Raw genomic sequence first — 21,362 nt, forward strand, 5'->3', positions numbered from 1 at the left:
TACTTCCATGCTTCTCAATAGAACTAGAGCGCGGAATGTACAACAACTTTTTACATACTTCAAAAATCTCAATATTCTTTTTAATAATCAATACAGATTTAAAAAAGGCCATTCAACTGAACTTACTGTAATAAAGTTAAGGTAACGCGGGGTTACTTTGACATGTGGCTATCATTGACATGTGTTTGACTAAATGTTTTTACCCGTCACCCGTTGACTATTGTTTGAATTATTTTAACAGATGCTGAAGTCAGATGTTGAATGAACAAACATAACTATTTTAATCTGCATAATAATAAGTATAAATAACAACACAATATGGCGGGCATAAATTAAACTAATTTCTAGTTTTATTTGTTGCATAAAAACTTTAGTTAAAAGATAAATAAATAAAAAAATACTATAATATCACTTTCCATGTGTTTTTATGATGTTGTTTTTAAATACTAAACATGTAAGATTTTTTTATAGGATTTTTATTTTTAAACGCATATTTCAGTTTTGGGGTAACATTGACAGGAATTCTTAAGCCACTCCATTGGCCAAAAATCAAGAAAAAATTAGTGGAATGCTTACATCTGATGAACCTTTCACGATTACATAAAATGGAATCAAACAAAGCAATCCCTAAATTAAAAGATTTATTCTGTAAAAAACTGTACCAAGATATTAAATGTCAACAGACCTAAAAACCGACACTCTCAAAAAGTTTAAATCCACACCTAACAATGTTGCATAATATTGGTAAAAACAAAACATAAGAAACTGAAGATGTGAAAAATTATCTCGTTGTTTTAGAAATTAAAATAAACACATTTACAGGATAAACATACTACTGTCAATGTTACCCTTATATGGATAGGGGTAACATTGACAGTTGAACCCTATCAACAAAATTTTCTATCAATAACATTAGATAACTAATTATATTCTTTAACAGTTTATGGCAACAATATTACTAGTAAAAGTGTAGAAATAATGCATACCAAATTTAGTTTGTCACAACTAAAAAAAAATTATTGTTTTCTAAAGATGTGTGAATGTTACCCCACTTTACCTTAGTTCATGAAATCTTAAATGGGTTTGACAAAAATTAATATACATTGGAGTATTTATCGATTTGTCAAAGGCTTTCAATACATTGGATCGCGAGATCCTTCTATACAAACATAATAAATATGGTATAAATATTTAAAATGGTTTAATTGCTATCTAAACAATTGAAAACAAGCCTTATATTACAATAATACTTACACTTCCCTTGAAATCATTATTTGTGACATTCCCCAGGGATCCATTTGGGCCTTTGCTTTTCCTTATTTATATCAACGACAATATTTTTATCTTTTCGTATCATAGTGAAATTTATTCCTTCTACAGATAACACACAAGCTTTCCACAGCTTAATCTTATGCTTTTCCACTCAAATATTAATACTATTTTTTACAAAGTAAATCAGGAGCTTGAAGAATTAAGCGATTGGCTGAAGGACAATAAACTTTTCTTGATTATTGAAAAAAGCAAATACACTCTTTTCACAAAACCATCTAAGTCAGACACTTTACCATTAAAACTTCCAGATACTTTAGTTGACAAAACAAAATAAAAAAAAGCATTTTCTGTGAAACTTCTTGGAGTAATACTAGATGAGCATAGTAGTTGGAAAGAGTACATCAAGTAACTAGAAAATAAAAAAATCTAAAAGTATTGGGATTATGCATAAAATTAAGTATATTTTAATTAAAGTATGTCTAAAAAGTTTATACATTTACTTGTATTCATATTTATAAAAACACATTTACTTGGCTATTTTATTTATACGGGTTTTCATATTTATATATATTTATCTATATAATTATTTATATATGTGTGCCACAAATATCTTATAATTTGTGGTTATTTTATATTTTATTGATATTAATTGTAAAATATAACTGAAATTAATGGGGAAAGATGATAAGACCATCGTCTTCTGCTTGCTCCAGTCATTTCTTTTACGTTAACAAACTTGTAAAAAAAAATGTTGACAAAAAAAAGATTATATTTATCTAGACGTAAAAAAACAACTTAATCTAATTAACTAGATTAAACCTAGTCTGCCTTTTTATTAAAAGGACAGCTATGACTAATTTTAAATTTATTTAATCAAATTAAATAAAATAAGTTTAAAAATCAAAAAAAAATAAAAATAAAAAAATGCACTGTTTAAAGTTTTATCAGTGCATTTTCTTATATTTTTAAATAGTTTCTGTAAATAATATTGAAATATGAAAATCCATAAGAATTATCAAAAAAATCAACCATAGTTTTTATGATGTACCTGTTGCATGTGGTGAGACCTGGTAAAAATAAGGATTTTTATCGCCAAATGGAACAGTTAGTTGCATTTCAACGGACTCAGGTAACGTTTTAAGCAAGTCTCACTAAACCGCAATGAATTATATAAAAATAGTGTTTAGATGGCTTGGTTTTATTTTTTATCATTTTGAACTATATATTGAAAAAAAAAAAATTGGGATGCTTTTTTCAGAGAAAAGTGATTTAAAAAATTTATATTTAGGACTTTTTGAGGACAAAGAGTCCTAAATATAATTTTTTTTTTCTTTGAATAGGTTTATAAATAACCTATTCAAAGAAAAAATAAACATTTTTGAAAAAACGCAAATGTACTTATTTAACACCTTATATATTGATCCTTTTGATTTTAAAGTTTCTGTTTCGCACATTAACATTAAAAGAATGCAGAATTTTTAAGAAACTTAAAAATTTTTTAAGTATTTTCAACCGCACGTTTAACGTCATATCTCTTTCAGGGACATCACATGATACAGAAAGTTCTCTTGAATTCAATTCTTTTTATTTTTATTTTATTTTTTTTTATTTTAGGTGTCCCAAGAAGACCGTAACGGTCTTGTCATAGAGAATCGCGAAAGTGTGTTTAACTGGGAAGTTCACGCCTCCTTCCTTACATTAACATTCACTATTAATAACATTAATTTTTAATTTATAAAAGTGATTACGCTCGAATTTCTAATTAAGGGATTTAAACCCCCAAAAATTTTCAAAAAATCAAAAAAACTTTTTGAACTGCTTTATATATGTTAATGAATGAGGATTTCAAAAATTAAAGTGGGTATATCTAAAAATTTATCTAAATATTGAAATTTTGATTTTTTTTTTAAGTAGTAAAAATATTGATTTTAAATAGTTATTTTACTCTTTATTAGTAGAACCTCGATAAATAACTACTGTTGCAAAAAATTTCTGATAAAGTTCAAAGATAAAAAGCTTTTTTGGCTTTTTGTTAGATTTAAAAACTATATGATGAAATAAACCGTTTTTAATTCAGTTTTAGCTCGAAATTCTTGACCAAAAGTTATTATTTTTTAAGTTTTTAATCATGGTAAAAGAGGATAGAGTTAAAGTCAGAACAAAACGAGCAGTAAAAAGAAGAAAGATTTTTAATGTAAAGGTGCCTCGTGGCAGTGAAGTTGAAAATATTGTAAATTCTCCCTCTTTAAGTGTTAATAATGTATCTTTTGTTTATAATGAAACTGGCATCTCCAATAGGTCGATTTCTTTTTATTACAAAGTTAAAGCTCTTTTCAACTCATCACCAGAAGAGAATTCCCATTTTAAAAACAAAGGTGTGACTGGTTACAGAATAATTGACTGATCTCTTTTGTCTGATGCTGTAAGTGTTTTGTGCTGCCCAACTTATTTACAAATGACTTAAACATTAATTGAAAACAAAATCAAAGAAGCGAGGATTTGCTTGTGAACTTTCAATTGTTTGTTTAAAATGTAAGTATCAAAAAGACTTTTACACTTCTAAATTAGTCAATAAAAAAGGAAGCTTTGATATAAACACTTAAACGATATATACAATCCGAACTCTTGGAATAGGACATTCTGCGCTTCAAAAATTTGCAACTCGCCAAAACCAATGACGCAAAAAAACTATGATAAACTTGATTAGAAAATGGAAAATATTACAGAGGAAGTTGCACAAGAAACAATGGCTAATGCTGTAGCTGATTTAAGACAACAGTGTGAAAATGATGAGATTTTGAATATTGGTGTACCATGTGATGGCACATGGCAGCGTAGGGGATTTTCCTCATTAAATGGTGCCTTTTTTTGTCAAACTTGTCACTTTGACAGTGCTAAAGTTTGGTCGATATGATGCAGTGGCTAATTTTAATATTGGAATGAAATCATCAATCCTAATTTATGAAAATCTAACATAATTCCAGGTTTTATACAATAAATGGTTTGAATAATATTAACAAAATCCGCATTAAATGGTGGATTTATCGAGGAAGACTGCATAATAAATTACATCGTCAAAAATTAAGAACGAAAAAAATGCAGAAAGTTGACAAAACTTAAGAAAAAGAAGACATAACATATGAAAAACGCGGTTTCAAATTTCAACTAGATTTTTATGTGTAGTGTTTGGTATATTTGTAGATTTTTAAATTTACTTTTTGCGTGCTTTTTCAGTTTGAGGTTATTCAGTCTGCCGGCCGCAATTACTAAAGAACCACTTGAGCTTTTTGTCTGAAATTTTTGCCATATCTTCTTCTAATAAGAGCTGTTCAACGGAAAAGATTTATTATATATTAAGGAAAATGCCAGTATGGCTGGTTCATTTTTTCAAAAAATTATTTTTTTTGACACAATTTTAGGCGAACAGATCTTCAGACCCAGGACTTTTTTTTACAAATCTGTTCCGTTTAAAACACACACCTTTTATAAATGTGTTACCAAAGTTTTACTTGGCTTTTTTTTAATTACTTTTTGCTAAAAATTGGCCAGCGCAAATCCTTTTTCTTGTTTATTTTAGGGTTAATGCAACAACTGTTGACCAAAAAAATTTTTTTTTGTGTTAAATTTATGCTTTTTTATTGTTTGATAAAATGGGGCAGGGGGGCGTGGGGTGACATTCCCTTAAACAATATAGGTCAAATGGCATTTGCATATCTCAGTTTGTAAATAAATGATTTTGATTTAGCTAACATATCAGTATATTAGTTTGAATGAAAATTTGCTGAAATTTTGGTTATTAAACAATTTCTGCGCGCATCCATAGTTTTTTATTAAAACCGTCTTCACTTCAGCAAAAGTAGGCGATTTTGTTCTACAGGTAGACGGGCCCCAAAAACTCATGAACCCCAAAAGCCACACGCTCACATTAGTACGTGTAACTCATAGATATAGCCTTATCAAGCAGCAAAATAGATTTTTTTATTTGACAAGATAGTTTTTTGAAATGAAACTGTTAAAAATAACCAAATTAGCATAAATTATACTAAAAACAATAAAAATTTTTTTTTTTAATTTTATAACATTTTGACATTATATTCCATAAATACTTGAAATTTTCATTTAAGTTTGCAAAATAGTGTTTTTTGTAAACATTTAAGTCATACTTCTACAAAAAAAACAAAAGAAAATAAATGAAAAAGACAGTTGCTAAAATATTTTATCTTAACCAAAGTAGTGTTTCTGTGTGGTCTTTGGGGTCCCTTACTAAAAAATATATATACATCGATCAAAAACTCAATACTAAAATGGAGTTTTGCTTTTTTCTATTAACATTTATTTTTCTATTAACAATCAAGTAAATTTACTTTTTTACTAGTTATTTGTATAAAAAAAAATTGAAATGTTAATAAACTGAAATGTTGAAAAATTGAAATGTTGCTCTAATAGTCTTTAAGACAATTTAAAAGTGTTTTTACATCTTTGAAACTATTGACTCTTTAATAAGTTGATCAACTAATTGACTAAGAATAATGGAATTATCTCCTTATCATTGTAATGTCACTTTCTTGGTGTATCCTTCTAACTTCCAGTATCTTCATCACTTTCATGCTCAATAACCTTACGTTTGAGTGAGTTGTTGGTTAATGCAGCAGCTAAAAACATTATTGGTTTTTTTCCATCCACTTTACAAGATAACTTTCCACAGACAGATTTTTGTACATTGTGGCAAGAAGAGCATTGCTGCAGCTTTATGGCATGGCACACACCTTCTCCACAGTTGCATTCATTTTTACACCGTAAAAGTGCTCCTTTTTGTTTTTCTTTTTTCTTCCTTATCTTTTATTTCTTGATTTTTATTATACCTTCACTAAGTCCAACACATTTTTTCCTTTCATTGATCCGTGAATCTGCGTAACCCTTGTAGTAAGTTTGGAAACTTTCGGCTTAACTTTCTGTACTGTCAGTAAGCCAGGAATTTCTTCAAGTTGAATGCTTTTTTTGCTCAGCTCTTGAATAAGCTCTTGAGAACGCTCAAACTTTTCTTTCCAATACTGAGCTGAATTTTTTCTTTTATCAGGAGATTTAATAGTATATCTTTCAGGAGTTGTTGTACTGGATGTAACACTTTTTGGAAAATCAATACATAAAGCAGCTCGTGCAAACTTGTCCTGTTGCATGTCATTGACGTTTAATGGTGTGGAAGTTACTCCTACACGTTTTGCAGCTTTGATTATAAATTTTCTTGGGCCCCAGTTGTTCCAAATACGTCCTAAAATCATCATAAAAGCTTCTTTATTTAGTGAATTGAAATCAGTAAAAATGTTTTTTTTTATATCACGATACTCATGATAAAGTTTTTTGTTGAGTTAGTCTAAAAGCTGTGTCACACCAGTGGTATCTGGTGGAGTTAAGAACATACGTATGTTTTTTAATTGTAAAAAGTTTAAGACATCAAAATTAAAGCGTGAACAATGCCCATCAGAAAGCAAAACTACTGGTCGTGCCACTTTTTTTTCAGTAAGATATTCATCAAACTTTTTTTCTAATAACGAATTGTGATCAGATACACCATGGTTGCAAGTTGTTATCAGAAGATGCGGAATATATACCACAGCTTCCTTTGGAGCCATTTGATTAGTTATTCCAACGGTACCAAAAAGTACTTGACAAACACAAAGGTCTCCTACAATTACAAAGTAAGATAATACATATCACCTATTCAATCCATATTATAAATATTTATCAAAAAAGTGATAAGGCAATAACTACCTGAAAATGATACTAGAGGTTGTATGGTGACGCATTCACGGTTCTCTCTGATCATTTTTCAACATGTTTCTCCTTTTGCAGCAAAAACAAGACCAGCAGGAGTACCATCAACACCAAAATTGATGAGCTGTGGTGTTTCGCCGTGATTAAATATTCTGCATGTATCAATATTTCCAGACCAAACTCCTGTCCCCTTTTGTACTGCTTCAGTCATAATGCCAGTCTCAATCAATTTTTCTGCAAAAGCGTCTAAACGCAACCATGAAAATCAATTAGTAACTCAGTTTTGGTAGAACTATTTTTCATGAATGTACTGTAGCAATACATAAACTAATAAAAAGGTGTAGCTGAGTTAAATTTTAAATGAAGCTAATGTATACTATGAAATATAATAAAAAATTCAATGTTTACTCATACCAAGGTAGAAACATGCCATTTCCCTCGTGCAATTGAGAGCTCTATTTATTGACACATTTCCTTGTCGCTTGAGTATTAAGCTTGGATTCTTAGCTTTAAAGCGCATCCAAAACAATTTACCTAACCTGTGTTTAAAACAAAAATAAAAAATTAACTAAAAAAGCCTCTCTTACAAAGCTTCAACTCCTGGAACTACAAACAATCTCTTTATATCTTAACATGTTGACTATTACTACCTTTTAAAAAAATATATAAGAAACATAAATACCTGTTTTTTAGTCAAAGCATTTTTTGCATTTGTAGATAATGCTATGAATTTTCTGCCACCTTTCAATCTTTTATTTGTGTATTGTTTAACTTTCAGAACATCAGGGACAAGTTTTTTTAATTCTGCTTTGTTTATGCCTGGCATTGCTCGATTTTTATTCTTAATGTATGAAACAATTGACATCTCTTCTTCCTCCAAGAGAATTGCACAGTACTGTCTTTCAAGACCATTGACTATTTTCCCATTAAGTCTACGGTTTATTGTTTCACGATCTTTAATAAGTGGATATCGTCTTGTTATAATTGCAGCATGTCCTCTTACATTGTCTTCTTTACACCATTGAGCAGCAGCTTCAAGTTGTTTGTTTTTTTCTAATATAGCTTTTCTTTTAATTAGTGCTTCAGCATTAGAACTTGGATTTAGTGACTTCATTTGCAAGTGAGTTTTGAATTTTTTGTTGCTGTTACTCATGTTTATTTATTTGCTTACAAATAAAATAATAATATCGCAAATTCACATACTGCAAACTGAACTAAAACTATCCTCTAAGCAGGAGCGTAAAATAAAATCTCTATTTAAATTCATTATCATCAAAAAGATATTTACAACTACTACAAATCTACTTTAAATCATGAATTTTTGTAATATCACTTACATTTTTGTTAAAAATAATATAATTAATGTGGTTTTTGGGGTCCCAAGCATGTGGTTTTTGTAGCGCTTTAGGTACTTCCCTAAAATATAAGTTTGCAATCCAACTACCATATGAAGGGGATTTTAATATAACAACCTATTCCAAAAAATTGGAAATTTGCAACTAATTTCATAAAAGTTATAAACAATTTAAGCCATGCGGTTTTTGAGGTCTTCTACTAAAATATAGCGAAACTTTACTGAATAAAAAAAGCAAACAAAAAATACCAAAATACTTCTAAACCCCTGGGAAGAACTTTTACCATACAAAAGCATATAAAAAAGCAAAATAAAGTTAAATTATTTGTTTTGTACAAAAGATACAGCAAAAGAAAAAATCATGTGGTTTTTGGGGCCCGTCTACCTGTAGAGCATAGATGGAAAACTATAAATAATTGGAACAATAGTATTCATCATTAAAATATTTTGCCAAAAATAAAGTTTATCGTCCGAGTTATCGACGAATCAGATGACTCGGATGATCAAATAAAATAATGCTGGGACATACTTTACAACTAATAAATTCTGAATCATGCTTGAACAATTTTTTTGTTTTATATACTTGTTAATAGTCTGTACTTTTATATCATACTACTACCCAGTAATTCATACCTATACGACATATATATGTTAAAGTCAAAATGTGCTGTACTACATAAAAGTGCTGCTATAAAGGTATCGATTTAAAACCAAAGGATCTCTGAACAATGTGCCATAAAAGTCGTAGACCAAGTGTAGTTAGTAGTAATTTATTTTGGGGTGTAAAATAAAAGGTTTTGTTACACAAAACGTTTTATACACTGGTTTTACAAATGTTTGTCCCTTTTATCTATAGATTTGCAATTAGAATTGCATTAAAATTGTCCATTTGTATTAGAATTGTCCAGTGGAACTGTAGGCGAATTTTCATTGATTTCAAAATACTTTGAATCATTAAAAACATATTTACTTCTAGAAAATAAATTCGTAACAGTGCGAAAATTAATAAATGATTTCTTTTCCATTGTTGAAGCGTTTTTTGAAATAATTCTGTGCGATCGAAATTTCTTTAGCGAAGGATTCTGCAAAAGGACGACGTAAAGATGCCATCTATTAAGAGCGCGAGTTTTTTGGATATTTTTCACTGTTGAATGAGTTTCGCTTAATGAATAAAGAGAGCCTAAAATAAAATACAATAGATACAATAAATTACGTAGATATAATAAATTACGTAGATATAATAAATTACGTAGATATAATAAATTACGTAGATATAATAAATTACGTAGATATAATAAATTACGTAGATATAATAAATTACGTAGATATAATAAATTACGTAGATATAATAAATTACGGAGATATAATAAATTACGTAGATATAATAAATTACGTAGATATAATAAATTACGTAGATATAATATATTACGTAGATATAGTAAATAAAGTACATAAATATAATAAATAATGAAGACCTTTAAAAAAAATTTAAAATCATTACACAATTTAAATTACATAGATGCTCCAAACTTTTGATCTTGAAAACTAATTATTAAAAAATCAATTCAATAAACATAAAAGAAAAAAATTTAAAATAAGAAATATTTTACCATATAAATCGGAATCATCTTTTAAAAACTTTCTTTCATTAACTTCTAATAAAAGTCGCACAAAACATTGTAACACCGGGTTAGTATGATAATGCTCAAGAAGTATATAACCAATGTATGACATGTAACCTGAAATAATAACTGCTCTTTTCAATAAGGAAAAATAATAATAAAAAAATCTAAAATAATTAAATGCACTAATCATTACCATTATCCCAGTCTTCAAACGATCTCGGTAGTGAGCTTTTCTGTATTCTTTGATAAAACAAAACTCCCAAAATAAGACCATATATAATACGAAGGAATGATGAAAATATCCCAATAAAGATGTTAAAATAAAACAAAAAGAATGCAGCCCCGTGAAAGATCCTCCTAAAATAGATAAAATTAATTAAACTATAAAAGAACATAAACCTTTATTTTGTCTTATACAGTTTATAACATTAAAAACATAAAACGGTTTACCGCCGTCAGTGTAAACGGGGTATAAAAAGCATAAATCTTTTATTATTTAGTGTACGGACGAGACAAGACAGAAAAAGACAAAGAAAAAAAAAGGCCAGGATTTGGCGGCAGCCATATATAGCCATCAGTGACGTATCCAGAAATAATTTGGGTATACCGGTCTAAAAATCCTGTCTTCATTTAGGGGACCTTTTTTTTATATATATATTTAGAACACAAATTTAAAAGATTTATATATAATATTCCTCGCCCTAGTATTTTACGTTTTTCCAAATAAAAATATGAATAATTAACTAAAATAATGTTACATTTACTACAACATGACGGCTTTACCGCCAACATCCATTACCCGATAGTTTTTTAATTTACATGCTTTATTCACTTACTTATATAATTCTTTATAAAATCAAATTTATTTCCTTATTGCTTCTATGAGCGTTAACTATAACATTTCATTAGGAAGCGATCACTATAACATATAATAAACAATATTTTATTGTTTCTTATATATGGACTAAAAAGATTTATTACATAGCGTATTTATTGCATAACAAGGTCATTCAAAGTTTTAATTCAAAACTTTTTTTGTTGTTCTGCTCTTACTTTTTAAATCCAACTTTTTTGGCGTGATTATTATGTTATTATGTTTTAAAAACTTTTGTTTATTTTATTATTTAAAATATTTTTAATGCAGTTTTTGCTCTTATTTGAAATGAAAAAGTTTAAAGCTCATATAATGTAATATGACAGTTTAAGCTGTTACAGTCTGACAGTTGTTTAAGCTGTTACAGTCTGACAGTCTGTTTAAGCTGTTGCAGTCTGACAGTTGTTAGACTCTATACACTGTAATGTGTATCACAGCTTGTTTGTTTATTTTATTTATTTATTGTAAATTTAAGTAAATAAATCAGCAAACATATATTTAAAAAAAATAATATTCACATTGTAAATTTTAGTTACGTAAGCGGAGGAGAGAACTCATATTAAGAGTATTTTAAAAAATAAATGTTTTTATTTAAAAGTATAATATGCTAAGCGCTTCATATTTTAAACCAATCAAAAAGTGCGTTTTACATTTTAATCCAATTGTAACATATTCCATATTTCATCCACATGACTTTAAATTAGGCATTCTGATTGACTTAAAATCATCTGTTTTAAAAGTCGTTAATCAAATGTTGTTTTTTCTAAACGACATTGATAACAATTTTGTTATTATCATAACAAATTTTATCATAAAACAGCAAGACAATAAGTTATAAAGAATTGTTGTTATGACAAACTTGGTGCTAATATAAATTCGTTTTAAATTGAGTTTGGGCAGAAATTTTAGGGCCCATACCGATATACCAGTATCAAAATCGGCCTGGATATGTCGCTGGCCATATAAAGGTGGCTTTAACCTTGAGAAAAACTGAAAGAAAAAAACTCAACCTTTCACTCTTAACTTTCATAATTTTATTTATCAAATTGTCATGAGCAAAAGAGCTGAAGACCATTTTATACTTGATTATCACCAAGTCAAACAGATTCTTTTAAAAATTGTTTCTTTAACCACTTTAACAAGTTCTTTAACCAACTTAAAAAAATAACTCAAGTGTCAAAAACTATAAAACACAAAAAACCATCATCATCACTAGGTTCTCTAAATCTATCATTCACTAATATCCATGGCCTTCGAAGTAACTTTTCTTCTGTTGAGTCTTATCTCTGGCAAAGTTCACCAGACCTAGTTGCTCTTTGTGAGACCAATCTGAGTTCAGCTGTCTCATCTTGTGATATTAGTGTTGATGGTTATCTTCCTTTAATTCGAAAGACTTCAAAAGTCACATGCTTGACCTGGACATTTACATTCGTAAGAATTAACCCATTCGACCATTAGTCCACAGACTATTCTTTTATGTGCTTTCGTTTAGAACCACTTAACTCTATCGCCTTTCTTTTTGTTCTATATTGCTCTCATTCATCTCAAAACTGCACACATTTTGATCAAGTTGACCGAACAATATCCTGAACAATATCCATTGAAGAATAAAGAGAAACTTTATTCTTCAACTAATATTGTTGTTGTTGGTGACTTTAATGCTCATCACGCTGAGTGTCTTGGTTCTAGTGTCAGTGACTCTGTAAGAATTAAGGCAAATAACTTTTGCATTTCTCAATTTCTAACACAAAGAGTCAACTTTCCAACTCGCTTTCCAGACAATCTGAATCATATACCTTCTCTACTTAACTTATGTCTTGTTTCTGATCCTAGTAAGTGCTCAGTTTCTCCACATTTACCTTTAGGTGTTTCTGATCATGGTTTGATATCTCTAAAACTATTATCTCATCCTTCTTCAGCATCAGAATCCCCTATCATTGTACCTCTTACAACTACCTTAAAGCTGACTGGGACTCTTTCTGTGATTTTCTTCAGTGATGGCCCATGAATAGAAATCTTTCATCTTCTTGCTGACAAATGTGCTTCTTATGTAACATCTCGGATTCAGGCTGGCATAGAATCTTTTATTTCCTCTCAATAATTCCAAGTCAAGCCTCACTCTTCTCCATGGCTTTCCTCTCATTGTGCTGCTGCAATTTCTGATCAAAACCATTACTTCCATACCTATCAGCAAAACAATTCTCCAGAAAATAGATGCCTGTTTACTATTGCTAGAAACCATTGTAAAAAGGTTTTGTCTAACACTCGCTACTCTCAGGTTACATTTCATCTCAAAAATAAGGCTCCAGAAGGAATAAAATAAGGCTCCAGAAACTTCTGGAGAATCTTAAACAATGTCTATAATAGCAAATCCTCATCTCTTGTATGGTTCAGATTTTAATGCCTCACCTAAAGACAAAGCTGAACTGTTTAGAACTTTTAATCAATCTCATCTTTTGATTCCACTAATCACATCCTACCTGATATAGCCGACAAACAGATAAATCTATTGCTTGACATTCGTATCACTCCAGCATCTTTATCAAGTGATTTCCTGCATAGACTTCTACAGTTTGTGGTCTGGACAACATACCTATTATAGTCTTGTAGAAATGTTCTCCGGAGCTGTTGTCTATACTTTAAAAACTATTTAACAAGTGCTTATCTGATTCTTATTTTCCAGCCCGCTGAAAATTCTGGAGTGCGATCTCATTCATCTAACTACTGTCCCATTAGTCTACTTCTTATCATAGGCAAGGTTTTTGAGTCTTTAATTAACAAACAATAAATCTTGAATCTAATAACTTACTTTCTGATCATCAATATGGGTTTTGATCTTTTCATTCTATTGCTGATTTGTTAATGGTAACAACTAATAGGTTTTATCGTACCTTAGATAGATGTGGAAAGGTTAGGGTTATCTCTCTTGACATTTCTAAAGCTTTTAGTAAAGTTTGGAATGCTGGTCTTCTCCACAAACTTTCTTCTAATGGTGTATCAGGTAACATCTTTAAGAGTAGTGAATTCTTCCTTACCAATTGTAGTATAAAAGTTGTACTCAATGGACAGCACTCTTCATCATTTTTTGTAACTTCCTCAAGAAATCCTTAGCTCCATACTTTTTATTTTACATTGACGATCTCCTAGATATTCTCACACTTAAGGTATTGTTTGCTGATGATACTACCATTTAATCTTGTCTTGATAAGAAGCCAATGCTCTATGATTGAGTGTTGGCTTCTTATCAAGACAAGAATAAATGGAGGGATCTCTTTGATTGGAGGGGGAATTTGAGCTTGAAAAAAATCTCACTTCTGCTACAGCATGGAGCTCTCAGTGGCTGGTGAACTTTAACTCAGATTAAACTCAATTTTTTTTGAGCTAATCAATATTGCAACAATCTAGATCTTCCTCTATTTATGAACAAAAAAGTACTTGATGAGTCATCTATCCTTCAACTTCTAGGATTAAATAACTTCTTTATCTCTATAAAACTCAAATCGGTCCTTGAATTGAATACTGTTACCATATCTAAAGCGTACCTTCAAATGATTCTCCTTTCTCTTTTAAAAAACGTGCAAAAACATAGTTGGACTTCAATCATTTGTCACATCGTCGTAATGTTGCTTTCTTACTCTTTTCTATAAATGCTGCTCTAAAGAGCTTGCATCTCTTGTGCCCAAGGTTGCAAAAAAACCAAAAACCGTGGGTTTATTTAAAAAAACAACACTTTTTTTGGTTTAAACTCATTTTTTTTTTAAAAAAAGGATGTTTAAACCATGTTTAGTCAACTTTTTCAATTAAAAAAAAGCATTAGTCATTTTACTTGAGTAAATTATATTTTATATTAACATTACTGCTGTAATTCATCAACCAATACATTATTATTATGTGATATGTTTTCAATTATCCTTTTCTTCTCTCTTTCTAACACTCTCTTTCATTTCAATATTGTTCATTCATTATAAACACTTTATACTTTTTGATGCTTTTTTTGTGTTGTGTTTTCATTTGTTACGTATTTTTTTGTATCTGATGATGAGGTTTTGATAATAACAGTCATAATATTATTGCTTGATTTTAATTGTTTGTTATTATAATTGTTTTGTTATTTTTATTATTATTATTAATACTATTTTCTACTATATTACTGTTATTTTTATACCATACATTTTTTTTTGTGCGCTATCAAAAACTTGGCTCTTATATGTAAAAAGACGAAATATATAAAAAATATTGATCTGAGACAAGTGTAAGAGCTTGGAGTAAAACTTGACGTTTTTAAAAAATATTATTTTAATTGTACATGTGATATAAAAAAGATGAAATTTATTCAAAAGTTTTTTAAATATAATTTTTTAAAGTAGTCTCTATCTTTGTTATTATATATTGTGTTATTACATATTATTATCACATATTATTTTAACTGTATTATTAAGATTATTAGGTGTATTTTATATTTTGATTGTTTTTTTTTTTTTTAATTATGTTAGTTTATGTTTTGTATTATTTAATAATATTGTTGTTGTTGATTTTATTTTTGTTTAATTTATTTAGGTGTCACTCCTTTGACTAGTTTTTAACTATATGAGTGACACCAAACCTGATTTGTAAAATTATAATTAAATTTGCAGTTTTTAAATTTTGGTTAAATAAATAAATAATTTAATGTTTTGTAGATAAAAAAAACTTTGCCGCTTTTTCTACTTCCATCTTGTTTCTAAACTTGTAATGGACAAGCCCAAAAGTAAAAAAAAAAGTCTTTCAATTCCAGCACTAGAAGCTGGTGTGTTTAACAAACCTTCAATACCCATGATAATGTTGCAGTCCAAAAATTTTAGAGAACTCCACCATTCTATTGATGATATATTTTTAAATAGATTGACTATACAAATAGTTTTTATCTAATAGAGCAGATTTGGTTTTTAACTTGAATATTATTGGTAACAAGTTCTTAAATTCTTTATCTGCAAAGGTCATTGCAGCTTCATTTTCAGAAAGATTAAAAACAAATCTCTTGGATCTAGCGTGTTTGCAAAGAAATGAGCATCACAGATAGTCTAAAGATATGTAATTTCTAATATTTTTTTATAGTTAATACAAATGATATTTTTTTTTAAGTTAATACAAATGTTTATCAGCTCTTTAAAAATTTCAACTGTGTCACTTAATTTTGTTTGATCTCTTTACAAATAATCTAGAGCAACTCTAACTAGTTTTAATATTTTCAACAAAAAATTAGTTTGGTTTAAATTGATTTTTTTTTTCCCGATTCGTTTAAACCATTTGATTTAAACCTATCAACCCTGCTTGTGTCATCTACTAAAACTCATTCTCATGTTTCTTGTCATTCAATCAAGTCTCATCCTTTTACTGTGACTGTTCCTAAGTGCTCTAAAATTTCTAAACTCGTCTAGTTTTTTTCTTTAAACACTATTCCTTTGGAATTTTTTTCCTTCATCTTGTTTTTCTAATTCATATAATTTATAATCTTTTAAGTCGTCTGTTAATCGTTATCTTGCTCTATAAATTTCATCCTTTCTATTCCAGTAACTTCCAACTCTAATAGTGGTTGCTTGCAACCTTGTTGGAAGTGAAGATGTTAAAAAAAAACGAAGATTGAGTTACTTAATTTAACCTGAATATTAGGGGTCTGCTCCTCAGACATGAACTGATCTTACACTAATAGGTTCTACACATAACAAAACAGATGAATATTCTTAGTTAATAGGAAGTAAAGTCAATAATTCTTTAAATATGACTAGGCTGCAATACTTGAAAGATTTTCTGAAACAAGCAAACACCCATTAACTACCTTCATAAATACAATGAACCTTTCATACCCATAACCATGTCACCAAACCATCTGAAACAAAATCCAGAATCAGCTCTGGGAATAGTCTCAGCATAACCTAAATCACACTAACTTAATAAACCAAATAATAATAAAACCTCAAAAATTATCAAAAATGTTTAAAAAAATCTAAATTAAAGGAATTAGCCAGTACTAAAATGGCAAATGAATATTCAAAACAGATTACAAAAGGATGTTAACATACCATGTTAAAAGAAACTTATCTTGATAAAAAGTCTTGAATAAATGTGTGAAACCTTAATCCCATTAAAAATAACACTTAAATTCATAATTATAATTATAATTATAAAAAAAAATTGAAGCAAATAAGTGCAGGCCAGTTAACTACAGACCTGAATACATCCAAGCTGATTTATAAACTCATCTCTGATTTATAAACTCATTTCTGCTTTTGTCGTGTGGTGAATGGACGTATTTAAAGCGAGGCATCTATTTGAAAAATATGTTTTTCATACTCAAATGTTTGTGTATAGTGGAAACTTTAGGGTGACAGCAATTTATTGCAACATAACTTTGCAATTGGTCATAACAATTTTCATGCTACTTTTACTGAAAATTGTCTCTATACAACAACCGTTAAATACAGTAAACCAAGCAGAAAAGGTTTGATTGTTATTGTCTATGGAGCAGCACTTACATAACACTTTGAAGCCATTCCTTAGTTTGAATAATGTTTGTTCCCATTAAAAAGATTTTAGAACAACACATTGCTGCAAATCAATTGTTTCTATAACAATAAAAAAAGTGTCATTTAATCAACGGTAACTTTTAAACTAAAGGTTGATATAAAAATTTGACATGTCCTTTAAAAGTTGTACCATTGAATCACACATTTTTTCCAAAAACACATTAGTTTTCCAAAAACACCTTATCCACTACATAGTACTTGTGTGCTATGTAGTGGATAAGGCTTGGACTTTTTTAACTAATGTGTTTTAAAAACTTAAATGAAGACAAAACCAAAAAAATGTATTACACTTATATACTTATAAAGGTTAAAAATTCAAATTATTTGAAAAGAAATTGTAAGAAACTTAAATCACTTTAAAATTGAGCCTTGACTATATAGCCTGCAACTACACAACAGTACAAACCGTAATTAGTTTAAAAAACTGTGTATTGAGTTATGCAAAAGATTGAAAAATGGAATTCTTAAACCTGGAAATAAGATGGCCATGCTGGAGCTGAAATATTTTTCAGTCCTAATAATATTACACTCCTAATTATTTACACTCAACTGACTTTTTGATTCAAATGATTAGTTGATCAATTGACTTGATATTTCAATTAATTATATAATATAAATTATCAGAAATAAAATTCAAGATTACTAAATACCTATTGTCAACAGCCAACACATCTTTTTCAATCAATAAAATGAACCTAGCAAGTAATCTTTGAAGAAGTATAATAACACATCCAATTAAAATTGTAGGCCTGAAAAAAATATTATTTGCATGCATTTACTTTGCACAAAAACAAGTAAAAATTACTATTAATATACAAAATATATATCTTGTTTAAATTTGAAATACCTACAAATATATATATCTGTTAAACTAAAAATATCTGTTTAAAGATTTGCTATATTTCATCAAAAAAAAATTTTTTACAATCATTAAAATTAACTAACAAAATAATTTTTTATTATTTTATAATAAATATATTTCACTATAAAAAGAAATGAATTCACACATCAAAGTTAAAAATTTCCACTATCAATAATAATTTTCGCTATTAATATTAATTAGTATTGTTATAACTAATATTAAACAGAATTCACAAACAAAAATAAAAATAAAAACATGAATTTTTATTACCAAAGTGAGATAATTTGCTTTAGAAGAAATGAGTTTTCCTTATATACAATCGGAAGGAATATTTGTGAGGTAATGATCATTAGAATAACAAAAAACAGCATAAATATAATAACGAAACCTAAATAATTAGAAACAACAATAATTATAAAAAATAATGCTACATAAGCATTGAAAATAAATCAAAAACTTACCCCATATTGAATAAGCAACTTGGTACCCTGCAAAATTCATGCTTGCAACCTAAATAGAGTTTGCTTATATAAGAATGTGCGGTGTGTCTGTATATATATACATATATACACACATACATATATATATATATATATATATATATATATATATATATATATATATATATATATACACATACATACATACATACATACATACATACATACATACATATATAAATATATATGTATGTATTGTGCATTAAAAAAAAACGCATTAAGATTTTGTTGCTTAAAGCATATTTATTGTAAAATAGAAACTAATAAAATAAAAGAAATAAATAAAAAAATAATATACTTATAAAAAATATAAAAAAAGAAAGTATAAAATTAAATCATAAAATAGAAACTAAAGAAAATTTTGAACTTTTTTTTTATTAATTTGCAATAAAAGTTTGCATATTGAATGACATACTAAAACAATTTGTATATAAAAACATACGATTGTAAATTAAAATCCTATAAAAAGAACTTTTATTATTTATTAGTTTAAAGTTACTTTCATCATTAAAAATTACTTGCTTCCACTTTTCAATCACCACCCCAATTTTTTTTTTAAACATAAAAAAGTAACAACATTTGTTTAAGAACATAAGGAAAATTTTTTTTACAATATTTGATAACAAGTTCAATTTTTGTCTTTTATTAAAGTAGTTTTATTATTTTTTAATTTATTTTTATCAAAAGATTGTAAAAAAAAAATATACTAAAATGTTGATTGAAGTCCTAATGGTCTTCATTTATATATACATAATATGTATATGTAATATAATAATATAAATATAATAATACTAATATATAAATTAAAACCACACAAAAAATGAAGCATTATTATTATATTTTAAGTTTTAAGAAAGTAATTACTGGCAATTAATAAAAATCTGCAAATACTGCAAAGAAAAAAATAAACAAAAATAAACACATCATTTCTGTAGAAAGCTGTATGTATAAAATATGCACTATATAAAACCTTTTTATAATTTTTTTGCAATTTTCTTATATATATAAATATGAAAAAATCAAGAGCAGAAAACATTATTTGGTTTTATTATTTTAGATGAATACAAATATAATTGTAGTCAAAACTTTTTTACAATTATTTAATAAAAACATCCTAAAAGATCATTTCATTAATGTAATTTATTATAACAAAATGTAAAGAAAATCATAAAAGCGTAAAGCTAAAATTGTCCAAACATCTGCAATTATTATTAGTTTGCACAACAATTAAACTTTATCTAACACTAATATTATCCCTCACACTGTAATTGCTGACAAATTTATTCATGCTCACTTAATACAAAATATTCAAGTAAAAAGTTATTTATGTACACAATGTCAAAGTATGTTAAAAAAGATACAATACTACAATGTGCAGAAAAAAACATTTCAAGATTGATGATACAAACATAAACCTAATTATCTTTATGAATTTAATGTTGCTTTCAGATTTTTTCTTTATTATTATTAACTTTTTATTAATAGTTTGATAAAATAAGAACTTAAGAAAGTAATCAAGAAATATGTGAACTTTATTATTTAAATATAAAATTATGAATAAGTTGAAGTAATTTATTAAAACCTCTCTAGCATTAACCTGTTTCTCAGATCACGACCAAGTACTTTTATTGTGATGTTACCGCTAGGAAGATTTACAATTTATTTTTATTCAAGTTTTACAAGCTTATAATCAAAGTTTTCTGTGTCCTTAGGAAGTAGATACAGCAAAAGTGCCTCACCTGATTTTTTATTATTAATTTATAAAAAATGATAACTAAAGAACATAATGAAGCAAAGGAAATTAATATTGGTTTGTATCTAAAGTTAAAAAAAAGAATTAATCAAAATTAATTTTTATATTTTGATGCAATGCAGTATGCAGTGAACAATTTTTTTGTTATTTAAATATTAAGTTGCTAAAAGTCGCATTTAAGCATTTTATTAGATTTAGCAGTTTATATATGATGGTTTATTTAAATTTAATTTAAGTATTATATTTTAATTAAATCTATGTAACTTAAGTATATGTAGTACAATGAAAAAATTCTGATTTTTTTTTTTTCTTTTGTTTTTCTGTTAAGTTAATAATAATGATAATAAAGAAAAAAAGTTACAAACAAGTGTAAATGGATTTTAATTCTTCTTCAGGGAAACATCTATTAATATTTTAATAGATGTTTCCCTGACAAACTTTGTTATGGTTAAATACACCATAATGACTCTCTGTCATGATTTTCTGTCATGAATCAACCTTTGGTGTTGTAAAAATCTAGAGGATATTTCCTAACCAATTTCACCAAGATAAGATTCCCCCCAACTACAAGTTAGTTTACAAACACCTGGTTTACTGAAGCATGGCAATGCATTTATTAATTGTTAATATTATTTCTAAAAAAGAATTAGGGAACAGTTCTGAATTTTGGTAAATATATTTAGTTTAATAATCTTATGATGAAACTATCTAGTGGTCTTGAAACATTAATTAACAAATACTATTATAGTTGTGGATGTCTCCATAAAAAGAAGTATTTTAAAAATGT

General features: G+C 27.7%; 1 protein-coding gene across 1 annotated transcript in view; it reads right to left on the bottom strand.

Annotated features, from left to right (window-relative positions):
- Positions 1 to 8,811: 8,811 nt before the first annotated feature.
- LOC101236485 (stimulated by retinoic acid gene 6 protein-like) overlaps positions 8,812 to 21,362 on the bottom strand; it is an 87,554-nt gene continuing 75,003 nt past the window's right edge. The window contains exons 14-19 of the mRNA XM_065816730.1: positions 18,784 to 18,832; positions 18,593 to 18,710; positions 18,111 to 18,209; positions 10,217 to 10,380; positions 10,009 to 10,137; positions 8,812 to 9,578 (exon numbers count right to left, since the gene is read on the bottom strand). Of these exons, the coding sequence (XP_065672802.1) occupies positions 9,274 to 9,578; positions 10,009 to 10,137; positions 10,217 to 10,380; positions 18,111 to 18,209; positions 18,593 to 18,710; positions 18,784 to 18,832 (864 nt within the window). The 3' untranslated portion in view covers positions 8,812 to 9,273. The remainder of the gene's footprint in view (positions 9,579 to 10,008; positions 10,138 to 10,216; positions 10,381 to 18,110; positions 18,210 to 18,592; positions 18,711 to 18,783; positions 18,833 to 21,362) is intronic.

This window comes from Hydra vulgaris, chromosome 13, assembly GCF_038396675.1.
Source record: "Hydra vulgaris chromosome 13, alternate assembly HydraT2T_AEP".
Taxonomy (NCBI): Eukaryota; Metazoa; Cnidaria; class Hydrozoa; order Anthoathecata; family Hydridae; genus Hydra; species Hydra vulgaris.